Source organism: Nicotiana tabacum, chromosome 15, assembly GCF_000715075.1.
Source record: "Nicotiana tabacum cultivar K326 chromosome 15, ASM71507v2, whole genome shotgun sequence".
Lineage (NCBI taxonomy): Eukaryota > Viridiplantae > Streptophyta > Magnoliopsida > Solanales > Solanaceae > Nicotiana > Nicotiana tabacum.
The window spans coordinates 31,276,148-31,288,329 of record NC_134094.1 but is presented as its reverse complement, the minus strand read 5'-3'; the positions used below and the strand labels follow the sequence as shown (position 1 = coordinate 31,288,329).

The 12,182-nt window shown below is 34.9% G+C and overlaps 2 protein-coding genes across 4 annotated transcripts; one reads left to right on the top strand and one right to left on the bottom strand.

Moving 5' to 3' along the window:
• Window positions 1–440: 440 nt before the first annotated feature.
• Window positions 441–5,871, top strand: LOC107805624 (proteasome subunit alpha type-5-like). The gene is made up of 9 exons (XM_016629690.2): window positions 441–591; window positions 698–779; window positions 870–950; window positions 2,241–2,354; window positions 2,457–2,558; window positions 3,795–3,853; window positions 4,885–4,987; window positions 5,244–5,309; window positions 5,396–5,871. Exons 1-9 carry the CDS (start codon window positions 578–580, stop codon window positions 5,486–5,488), a joined length of 714 nt encoding a protein of 237 aa, XP_016485176.1. The 5' UTR covers window positions 441–577; the 3' UTR covers window positions 5,489–5,871.
• Window positions 5,872–6,346: 475 nt separating this feature from the next.
• LOC107805623 (potassium channel KAT3) lies at window positions 6,347–11,268 on the bottom strand. Of its 3 annotated transcripts, none has more exons than XM_075230715.1 (11): window positions 11,130–11,268; window positions 10,069–10,284; window positions 9,850–10,005; window positions 9,278–9,335; window positions 8,868–9,185; window positions 8,532–8,771; window positions 7,992–8,090; window positions 7,879–7,911; window positions 7,600–7,785; window positions 6,915–7,485; window positions 6,347–6,483 (listed from the first exon to the last, which is right to left on the bottom strand). In XM_075230715.1, the coding sequence occupies exons 2-11, from the start codon at window positions 10,272–10,274 to the stop codon at window positions 6,362–6,364; spliced, it is 1,989 nt and encodes a 662-aa protein (XP_075086816.1). In that variant the 5' UTR covers window positions 10,275–10,284; window positions 11,130–11,268; the 3' UTR covers window positions 6,347–6,361. The 3 variants fall into 3 exon arrangements, with proteins under 3 accessions (XP_075086816.1, XP_016485174.1, XP_016485175.1); XM_016629688.2 differs by lacking the exon at window positions 11,130–11,268 and adding an exon at window positions 10,483–10,722; XM_016629689.2 differs by lacking the exons at window positions 7,879–7,911; window positions 11,130–11,268 and adding an exon at window positions 10,483–10,727.
• Window positions 11,269–12,182: the final 914 nt, after the last annotated feature.

The window sequence follows — 12,182 nt, the reverse complement described above, 5'->3', positions numbered from 1 at the left end:
CAGTGGAAATGACACCATGTAACCATTTTTAAGCATGCTATTCAAAATATATTCTCAATTTATAATGTATTTAATAATTATCTAATTTCGCTCAAACTTCAGGACACGACGTCCTGGAGTTTAAACCTCAAAGTTCAAACTTCAGGACACCGTGTCTTAAAATTTGAAAATTGTGTCCAGAAGTTCGAATCTTATGTCCTGAATTTTAAATTAGTAACTCAAAAATTCAGGACATTAGTTATAAAGTTTGGATGAATTGACTAATCTTTAAATACATTATAAATTATGAATATATTTTAAATAGCAGGCTTAAAAACGGCTATTGCTAAACTTCGCCCGCAAATACACTTAGTTTGGGCCCAAACCTCTTTTCCCCTTCTAAGTAAACGGGTTGAGAAAATCCGACCCGGCAAAGTCCGAAGCTACCTTGGTTTTGCAGAAATGGCTTGTCGGTCAAGTAAAAACAAGTATAGAACAAACCAATTCTCTCTTGTCTAAAATAAAAGACTAACAAAACAGTCGCTTCTTAGCTGCTAAGGATTTTATTTTTCTGAAGCTCTAACAAATCAGATCAAAGATGTTTCTCACAAGGTAAACTTCATTATTGGGCTTAATCTAGGGTTTTTTCTCAATGCAGTTATTTTCTTTTCAGATCTCTGAAGATTTTGTTATTTTCTTTTTGTTACTTTTTCTCCAGAACTGAGTATGATAGAGGTGTGAACACATTCTCTCCTGAAGGAAGATTGTTTCAAGTTGAATATGCTATTGAAGCCATTAAGGTAAATTAAGCTAGAATTATTAAATGGATTTATTTATATGATTTAAATGGTTTAATTTGGATTAAGTTTTCTTGTGTGGGTGTAATAAAGTTGGGATCCACGGCAATTGGGATAAAGACTAAGGAAGGCGTTGTTCTTGCTGTTGAGAAGCGGATTACCTCTCCACTTCTGGTTTGTACTCTTCTTTTTTTCCTGTAATATGAATTTCTGCTTTGTGCTTCATAAGTTAATTGGGTTGGATTTAAGTTATATACACTGGCAGTGTAAATATTTTCTTTCATTATCAGTGTACTTTTAACTATTATAGAGATATCTTCCCATTTTTTAAGGTTACTAATTAAAGTTCGTATAGAGTATTACCTGCAGTTGCCTTTTAAGTGACCTGATGGTTTTTAATTTTCTTTGTACCTTCATAGAACTTATACTCAATTGGGTTATATATGTTGCGGATTTAATGTTGTAACTAATAATTGTTTTATGAACTTTTTAGTTCTCCGTGGACTATACTGGGGTTGCAGAACTGAGATTTCATCAGTGAGTTACCCTGTGAAAAATTTCTGGTCCAAATTTTCTTTTAGGTTGCATGCGTGGGGGTGGGGGGCATAATCCACTATGTGCCTATGCAGTTTGTCAAATAATTTGAACAATTAGATTTGGATGACTAGTAAGATAAGAAGTTGGAGTCTTTTTCTTCTCTTGAGAAGCAAAAATTGGGATATTCTGAAAATAAAGGACTGGTGCTGTTTGATGTAATAGGAAGTAATAAATGTTTAGGAACTTGTGTGTTTGAAAAAGCTTTTCCCTTTCACCACGAATATTGGAAAAGCTCTCTTTGTTCGAAGTTAATGTGTAGCAAAATAATCCTTTTGTATTCTTTGTAAATTGACCATTCACAGCGAATGAACCATGAATGTGCTTGTACATTTGCAAACAAAGATTTCATATCTTTGGAGAAAATAGCATGTTGGCTTGAAATTTAAATGGAGGTGTAGTACACAGTCAGCGGATTACCTGCCATGTGACCTTTTCCTATCTCTAAATATCTTTAATAACATGGGACTTACATAGGTGGGACCCTTATTTTTGGTCGAGAGGGGACACTAACCTGTAGGTCTAAACTTGAATTCTCTACTTTCTTGTGATGCCATGCCCTTTAATCAAAAGACACTATCTAGTGCTAGGTACAACGTTAAGAAGAGCTTTTTAGATACTAATGACCAAAAGAGGGTAGTGGCTATGTCAAAAAAAAAAAAAGGCTGAGCAAGTTTTAGATCAGGAATTTTGAGAAGGAACTACTGTCCCGTTTGTTGCCTCTTGCTCACCTTTTTAGCTTGCTTGGCTATAACTTTTTGTGAGTTTACTACATTTCAAATTGAAGAAATTCTTTTTCTTTAGCTAATCCTTCAGTTTATATGTGTTTATTGTCATTCATAACTCAATTTTATATTCTTGATCTTGCAGGAGCCAAGCAGTGTGGAGAAAATTATGGAAATTGATGAGCATATTGGCTGTGCGATGAGTGGATTGATAGCTGATGCAAGGACTCTTGTTGAACATGCACGAGTTGAAACTCAGGTATTTAGAGCTAAAGGTTAAACCGTTAAAATTCAAGTCATTCTATGCAAGGAAAAGGTAACTGGCTAAGCTTGCTTATTCTGTATTCCCTCTTTTCAATAGAACCACAGGTTTTCTTATGGTGAGCCCATGACTGTTGAGTCCACAACACAAGCTCTGTGTGATTTGGCCCTGCGATTTGGGGAGGGTGATGAAGAGTCTATGGTAAGAGCTTTTTCTTTACTTAGCAGTTTCGCTCTTGTTACTTAGGGACAGGTATATTTCAAGCAGAACCATTCAAAATCCCAATTCATTGCTTTCTAATTTTGGTCAAAAGCATGTGCCATTCAATATTTTGCTTTTCCCATTTATTTTGATTGAACTTTAGGAGCTTGATTGACGACGTAAATGTACTTGTATTATTAGATATTTTGTTAGTGTTGCTACTTGAGTGGGTAAAAATCGTACTTTATTGACTGGATTGAGCTGTTTCATTTTATGTGGCTGGTGAATCATTTGTGATTACTCTGTTTTCTCATCTACCTGTCTCATTAAGACACTATGCATGTACATGTAACAATGCCTGTATATGGAATACTGTTGATTTTGTATATTGTTACTTGGACAAAAAAATTATTAAATTATTGTGAAGGTCATTAATTTACTGCTCATCTCCGTTCTCTTGTATATGTGGGGTCTCGGTATCTTAATGTACGTGAAATGCTTTAGACTTCTGTATACAGAAGCCCTGCATTGTACTGATAGAACTAGAGGCTGACTGATGGATCTAGAGATCTTCATTTAAGCTGGCATTTGCTTTTATGGTAGACTAATGGTGACTATAGAGACTATTGGGTGTATTTCCTCGGCTAATATAGTTCTGTATACAGAATGTCTTGAAAGATGTTTTTTGATCATTTTAGTGTGTATAGATAGTCTATGCTGGGTGTGTATGGATACAAATATTCTCTGTCCAATTGCACAATCTGTACTTAGTGCAAGCATTTATAAAATATTTGATTACTTATCAAAAAAAAAAAAAAAAACCTCTGTCCAATTTCTACATTCTAAGAATATTAGATATCTTGTAAATAAAATAAAAAGAAAAATTAAGAATGTGAGATCAGAAAAAAAAATTCTGCTTTATAACATGTATTTATAGATGATAAATCTGAGTGGAGGACCGGGTTAGTTATGGTTGTTTTCTGTGAGTGGATCTGATTCATCGCGTAGAACATTTTGCTAGTGCTCACACATAGTCTCTGTCATTTTGTTTTTTCTCTCTTGAAAAAATCTTAAACAGTAACGAGGTGAGCTAAGGTCTGGATCCTGTTAAAATGCACGCTATCTAGAATAATTGACTTCTCGTCAACATATATGGATGGCACCTTGTTTCTTCTGTTTCGACTAGAGTAAGATTTAAGTCTTCCACTAAAATTCATTATCTTTGATTTTATGCAGTCCAGACCTTTTGGTGTATCACTTCTCATTGCTGGCCATGATGAGAATGGTCCGAGCCTGTAAGTATTTGCTTTCCGTGAGATTGTTGGAAGTATTGCATTATATTCTAAGTTTTCTTCTCTTTTTGTGTTTGATCGTGCTTGATGAAGCTGCACGCAATCATCTATTAGTTTGTCATCTTGTTTTGTGTTTGTGCATCAGATACACTCCTAGATATTTTCTGCTGATTAACAGTTGGTTGCCTGCTAGTTGAACCCTTTGCCAACCTATAGTTTCCAACCTAGTAAATCTCGCTAGTCATCCAATCTACACACAAGAATCATGATCCAAGCTTCCTCTTTCTCTTTTAGTTTCCTTTTTCCATTTAACTTCATTTGTGTGTGCACGTGATTGTGTGTCTGTGTTCATGTCAATTGGTCTTAATTGTAACTTTTCATCAATGATCCTGAGTTATTCTGGAAAAGGACAAAAGGATTCATTGCCTTAATTTTAGCATTTGGTGATGTTTCCGGCTTTCCCTTATGTGAATATTCTCGCAATATTTCTCCCAATCAATATTGCTTAATTAGGAAGTTCATATTTTGGTAAAAGATGAACGCTAGTGATGACTGCTGTGAGTTGCCTGGAAATACGTCTGACAGCTTAACATCTAGTAATGAGCTTGTGTTAATCCAGACATGGATTCGACTTGCCTTAGTTATTTACTTTCATGGGAATCATGAGATCAAAGAAAGTCTGAAATCAGAAAATGAATGATGCCACTAAAATGCTTTAGTAATGCTAAAAGTAGGTATAGAATGCTCCTATTATGGTATACCTATTTAAACATGAGAATTGTAACTATTAATTTATGTTATTCCAAGAGTTAAATAGAAGGAAGGTAGAGGGGCGGCCCATTATAAAGAAAAGAATTAAATGGGGTACTGAATTTTTCTAAATATACTATGAAGGGAAAATAGTCGTTTTGAGCTAGTCGGCTGCTCAGCCATTAGTTGAAAACTTGAAATCCTGATTGCAGTTATCCTTTAAATTCGTCCTAGTAACCATCTGGTACCCTGTTGCCACTAACAATATGCCGTTTGATATGCAGATATTATACTGATCCTTCTGGCACTTTCTGGCAATGCAATGCAAAAGCCATTGGTTCAGGTTCAGAAGGTGCTGACAGCTCTTTGCAGGAGCAATTCAACAAGGTATAAGAATTAGCTACTTTGTTTTCTACTTAAACTGTTATATTTTTGTAGAGCTAGCCTATTCTTCATGGGTTTTAATATTTGATGTTATTAAGCACCTATAATCCCAAACCACCTCCCCCTCGAGAAAACGAAGTATAAAATCAACGAGAATCTACTATAACTAGAGTGGTAGGTCAGCTATTTCTGGAACCTAGTAATTGGCTTGATATGGTTTTGCAAGCTGATCTGAAGTGCATTATTTGCTATTCTACAGGACCTCACCCTTAAGGAGGCTGAAACGATTGCACTGTCAATTCTAAAGCAAGTGATGGAAGAGAAGGTAAGCTCCACGATAATACTGTATCTTTATTCTGATCTGTGTACTCTACTACTATTAACTGAAAATCACCTGTTGTTCGATTCCAGGTGACTCCCAATAACGTTGATATTGCGAGGGTATCTCCAACTTATCATCTCTACTCGCCTGCTGAGGTGGAAACTGTTATCAGCCGCCTATAAGAAAGCTCTATTGTTACGCTTGTTACCCATTTCTCTATTATGGGCAATGTTTACTTCCAACTGTTCTAGAATTTGTGGATTGGATTGCCCGGTGTAGCATGTTAAATTATTAGAGCATTATGAGTCATAGACAAATGGTCAATCCCTTTATGTTGCTTGGAAATTCCCTAGGATGGGATGGATTGTTTTCTGGCGAGGTCTAAGATTCACGTATGGTCGAAAAGATACGTTTTCCATGGAAAGGCTAGAGTTACTTTCTATGCAATATTGTGTCTGACGAAATTCTTAAAAATCCCCTAGATGTGCCTGTTACCTTAAGATAAATATGTTATGGCCTTTTGTTATCTAGTTCTCTTCAAGCCAAGGGAATTCTATTTTCCTTTGAATGAGTTTGTATTCAAAACAGAAGCTCATCCAAGAAGTTAGTGATGCTTTGATTGCAAGAATGATTTGATAACAGTGGAGATCTAAAAAAACACATACAATTGATGATCTCATATGGAATTAGAATGAGAGTTGAAAAAGTGGAACCAATAGAAGCCTAACCACGAATCACGATATTAAATTAAATGTTGGTGGCTGAAGTTTCATCTGAAGCTCATTGGTTGGGGGAGTGGGGGGGTTAAATTTCTATGTTCATCTTTATTCTGTAGAGCACTCGAAATGGCTACGATCTTATAAGGTGTTAGTGTTGTAGTTTTTCAATGGAACAACTGGATAGATTGTCATCCTCCAGTAGTAATTTGCAGACAGTCTTGTAATTTTTAAGTGATACTTAAAATTTATTTCTCCCTTTGGAGGTACCATGACTGATTCATGTTGCCTTTATGTAACAAGATCAATATATGAACATCAGCCTTTTGCAATTAATTATCACGTCACATTAGTTGAAAGAAGATACAAATGATCACCATCTCTAATGACATCTAGCTCATCTATTTCTACATTTTCTGCATTTACAACTTTCTTGAGATTGTAGTCCCCAAATCTCTCACCTGCATTTACACAAATTGCTAGGTTAGTTACTTGACCAATAGTATAATGAAGGAGTACTTCATAGTGAAATGATTTAGTCCTAATCCTAATCCCCCCACCCCCTACATAAAAAATAAAAAAAAGGGAACAAAATCATTTCCCATTTTTTGGATAAGTTCTTGGGCTCAGTCATGTTAGTGGGTAAAAATCATGGATAACAGAATTCAAATCTGAATGAAGAGCTATGAGAAAAAAAACTATTACGTGATTTCTTTTCATCTGCCTAAGCCTTGGTAGGTAGAGTTACTCGGTACATGTACTGGTGGGAGATAACAGGTACATGTGAAATAATGGAGGTGCAAATTTAGCTAGCCTATAGAAAATAAGTAATTAGGTTACTTAACTTTCTAGGTTATCTGAAGATATATTGAAAGGTGAAATAAAAGCTCACCTGCTATTTTGAATAGCTCTTCAAGTGTATCAGGTAGTATTATTAGCTTCCCATAATGCTCCTTCAATGAATTATTCTTTTTCATGTGAATGGTAACTCTCTTCTTTGTTGATTTTGTCCCTTTTGCACCAATACAGCTTGTGGAAGTAGATCTTCTATTGCTTGAATAAGAACAGCAGGGGACCTCATTTCTTGAATTCTTGAATTGACTACTACTTATTTCTTCATCTAATCTAATGAAATTACCTTTCTTCTCATTTAACTCACTGTCATTTTCAAGATTTGATAACAACTCATGCATGCTTTTGTTTCCTTCATGTTCTGCTTGAGTTATTGCTATCCACCCTTTTGCGTCGAGTTGATGATCTTCATTACTGTCACCTTCATTTTCTACTTGTTTCTTAACTCTAGCTTCTAAATTTTGGATATTTATGCTAACCAGAGGTGTATCTTGTTGTAAAACACGAGAGCAGCATTCATCTTTTTGTCCAACATTTAACGAGTCGTTGAAGACTAAATTTTGCTCACTTTCTTGGTCCACAAAATCAAAGCCTCCAAAACTTTGCAGCTTCTATTTTTAAGAAAAAAGAAAATAATTGATATTATATGTAGAAAAAAAAAGAAAAACCAAGGAGAAGTTGACTGAAAACCATTCATTCATTCATTCATATCTTTTTACACTCACCAGAACAAGATTCTTCATTATAATCTGTTCATCTTCTGGATTTGCTCGAATAATGTTCAAAAACGTTGTCGTCTTCAGGCGTATAATTTGAGAAAGCTGTGTTGTTCTAACAGCATATGGTTGTGGTCTTCCAAATAAAACCCCTATTTCTCCAAATGATTCTCCAGCAACGGCTTTTCCAATGATCTGTTCGCGGACAGATTTCAGAAAAAAATAATATTAGGATAAAGTATTTGAATTCTATATTTAAAATGAACATAATGTTGTTGAGTGTTATACTTGTTCATTTCCATTGATATCTGCTAGCAAATCCTACAATAATACATAACTGATTAATAATATGAGCTGCAAATCCTAGAGTTGAAGTAATTATTCACAATTTATTAACTTACCACTGTTCCAGTGACTATTATATACAATTCTGTTGGAGCCTCATTTTGTAGAATCACATCTTCCTTGGGAGGGAAGTACTCAGCTTCCATTTCAGGAACCTTAAAACAGGAATAAAATGATTTAACTTATATAGACTGAAAATATAAATAATTTTTGCACTATCAATGCATTTAATCCGTTTTACTAGGTAATTTGCTTTGTTTTTAAGGTTACTAATCCCATTTTTTTTATTGACAATTATCTATAGTTATATTTTTGTTGACCTAATAGTGTAAATATCTTTTACACTGTTAGGGCTCGTTTGATACGAGGGATGAGAGATAATTAATCCCAGGATTGTAGTGTTATTTTTATCCCTATGGAGAATGGAATAACAATCCGGAATAACTAATAGTGGGATACTTGTTTCCCAACCAAACGACCACTTAATATATAGAAATTAAACTCTGTACATAACAGTTAATAATGAAGGTCATTGAGTTGGAGGTTTGTAGGGGTGGGGGGTTTGTGGGGGGGGGGGGGTGTAGAACAGAAATTACCAGTTGGAAGAGCATGTCCCTGGAAACACCTTGGAACAGACTGATATTTTGAACTATTGGGATAAACAGGTAATTTGCAATGCTTGTTTTGATGGATTTTGGCAGGACATTCAATGTCTCATCTTGTTGTAATGCTTCAGTTTTGAACTTTAGACAGATATGAGACAGAATCTGATCTTGTATCCGCGGGGACAACTGATTCCGTTTTGCAAATTCTTGAGCTGCTTCAACTTTATCCCTCTACACAACAAAATCACAAAGTTTAATATTAATTTTTGCACTATCAGTATATTTTAACATGTTATAATACGTGCTAAAGAGAGAGAGAGAGCATACGAAATTTCTGGTGTAGCCGGTCTTGTGAACAACGAGATTTGTCATGTTTCCAATGATATAAGATGTCAATCCTAAGTTGAATAACATGTAAAAGATATCAAAGAGCATCTCTCTTGTATTTTCAGCATGTAAATCTCCATAACCAGTTGTTGTTAGTGTTACAATAGACCAATAAAGTGAAGTTATATATCTGTCCCATAGACTTTCTTCTTTGAAATTGGGATTTGATGCACCAATCCATGTCTTTTTAGTATCAGGATATCTATCTGCAATCACATAGTTAAAGCATCCAGCACAATGCACTGCAAATAAAGTTACCTGAAACAAAAGAAATGCATATTCTTTAGTAATGAATTAATATACAGACTTGACCTTTAGGACCCTATGCTTACATTATAACAGTAACTTACAGAGATCAATTTTGCATATCGCGTCCAAAAATAGTTAAAACGGATGTCCTTTTCAAGTCTGAAGGAAAGCAAAAACTGGCTTTATGTGAGAATATGGTTCAATGTGCAAGCATGAGAATTTGGTGCAATATGCAAAGCATTAAGAATATTTTAAGAAGAAATTACGCTGGACGGACCTTTTTAAACTACCGTTTACATTATGTAAACATCAAGGAAAGTTCTATGAAAATAATTCCACACCAGAATTTTCAAGCACGCTGGTCAAAATTTTTTGTGAAAGCAACCGTTAGAATTTTATGACGATCACCATAGCTTGCAAAATTATGGCAAATGTCAGAATTCTGATGAATCACCATAAGACTTGCCCAAAAAATTCTGACGGGAGACTATTTTCCCAACTTCATTTTTATCGGGGTCAAAATTTAAATGGTGGCACCAAATGATCCTATTTGTGTAAATCACTCACTTAAAAACTTCACTACATGATAGTGATTTTATATATATATATATATATATATTATTAGTGCAATGTAAATCACTACCAGTATAGTATATACGGTGTTCGAACCAACCTTGCAAACAAGGCACTAACTCTTCTAAGACGCCAAAGTCTGAGCATACTGAGCAATTTGAATCCAACTCCATCACTTTTTTTGTGATCAATAAAGAGGAAAGCATGAAATGGCACAGTGGAACAAACATCAAACATGAACCAGGTCGATAAATACCTGTAGTTAACCATGTATTAGAACGAGTCGCAGAAAGAGAATATTTGAAAGTTGCATATATACCTTATCGCTATCTTCTTGGGATCATCTACAAGAATATAGGATTCTGGATGAAGATAAGCCATGAAAAAGGTAAGGAAAATGTCAATAGCAAACAAGCAGTTGACAATGTTGTCAAATATGACAAAGCCATCTATTTTGTATTTCAGAAATGCAAACTCGAAAGGCGTAATCCAGGCCGTATATATGACAAGAATCAGTAGAAACATCTCCCAAGCCCTGTAAAATATGAGCTTTTCTGTTAAACAGTGCTAGTAGTATATATCCTGAAAAAGAGGATTTAAATTTGACGCTTATGTTCCTCTCACTATCGAATACATTGCACTTTTGCAACTACGGGTTGAGATTGTATAGTCAATCTTTTACATATATATTTATAAATAAATGAGGTGGGAAAAAAGGGTTATTAACCATTACCTGTAACGAGGATCGAAGGGCGAAATGATATATTTTCGAAGCTTTGTATCATGGTTGATTCTTGTTCCGAGAGAAGGAAGGAGATGATCATTGGAGAAGAACTCACAATTTTTAGTATAAGAAAATGACATTTTTTATCTTTTATTGTTGGTGGGGTTTGAAATTTTGGATGCTATAGTTACTAGAGTTTATTAAAAAACTAGTTTTTATTGGTGGTAAAGTGCTCTTTTGAAGAGCCTTATATATAGATATGATGAAAGTGAAGCTGTTGACTGTTGCAAGTTTAGTCACTAGTCAGCCTTATCTTTTTCGTTAGAATTATTCTTTTGATATGCTTTGAACTTATGGAAAGTGATTATGCAACTTCTGTGGTATCATTAACAAGAGTAAAGGAAGAAAAAAGAAAGAAAGAAAAGGAATGGTTAATAAAAGGGAATACAATATTTGTTGAGTCGAGTTTGAACAAGAAAAGAGCGTAGTAGGCAGATTCATTATTTAAATTTAATGATTACGATTTTTAAGATTTTAGTATAAACTCATTGTACCGCTAAAATTATGAGTCAAGATCTAATACTTGTTAAGATTTTACTAGATTTTTACATATAAATCCACATTCAATATCAAAAGTTATAAGTTCAGTTGAATACCATAAACGAAAGGCAACATTCGCCCCTAAAGCCCATCCTCGATCATGATTCCGATATGAACCATCTTCGATCCATAAGCTTTTGCCCTAAGCAGGATGTCGGCATTACCTAAAAAAAGTAACAAATGGAAACAAGATTGTTATTGGCTGAAGACGGTTCTCGAAATGGTAGACATGACCATCACTTAATGCAGTTGCAGAGAAGAGTTTCTGAGACAAGGAGAAACAGAGGAGGGAAAGGAATGGGGGTGTCTAATCAAGAAAACTTGTGGGTGTTAAAAAATGAAACAATTATAAAGCATGTTTCAAAATGACTAGTTTGAGTTACAAGCTAGATTGGTGTTTTCATTTAGAATTGGATTCACCCAAATTTCATGCACGATCAATAGGTAAATCCATTGAGGAAATTCAACAATATTTGCACGAATTTAAATAATATATACTGACAACGTAAGTTTTTCTAATATTACAAGTGTTGTTCAACTTTTAATGGCATATTAAGTGCAATGCTACTAGGTCACCGATTAGTAAGCATTAGTGGTTGCTTCCACAACTCGAACCCCTGACCTATAGGTCACACGGAGACAACTTTACCGCTCCTCCAAGGCTCCCCTTCGAGCACAGTAAGTCTTAAAAGGTAGCCTGGTGCACAAGGCATCCCGCGTTCACATAGGGTCCAGGGAAGGGCCACACCCTAAGGGGTGTTGTAGTCAGCCTAAAATAACCTAATTGTATAAATATTTTTTACGTCATTAATATATGAAACTTAAACTCTTAATTCGAACTTGTAACCTTAGATTTGTTAATGTTGTTTCTTTTTGCAGTTTAATCAGAACCATATGTTCTGGAAACAGACTCCACCATATATTCAGCCGCAATATTCATAAAATTATAGTTTTGGATTTTGTGGAAAATCCACATTTCCTCTTTCCATCTCCCTCTATGTGTTTGCCCTGTTTCTCTTCTTATTATCATTAATCTGCGGATTAATCCGCCGACCTCATCTTCTCTTTTTGATCGCTTGCATGTGATACTTTTATGGGCTATTCAATCC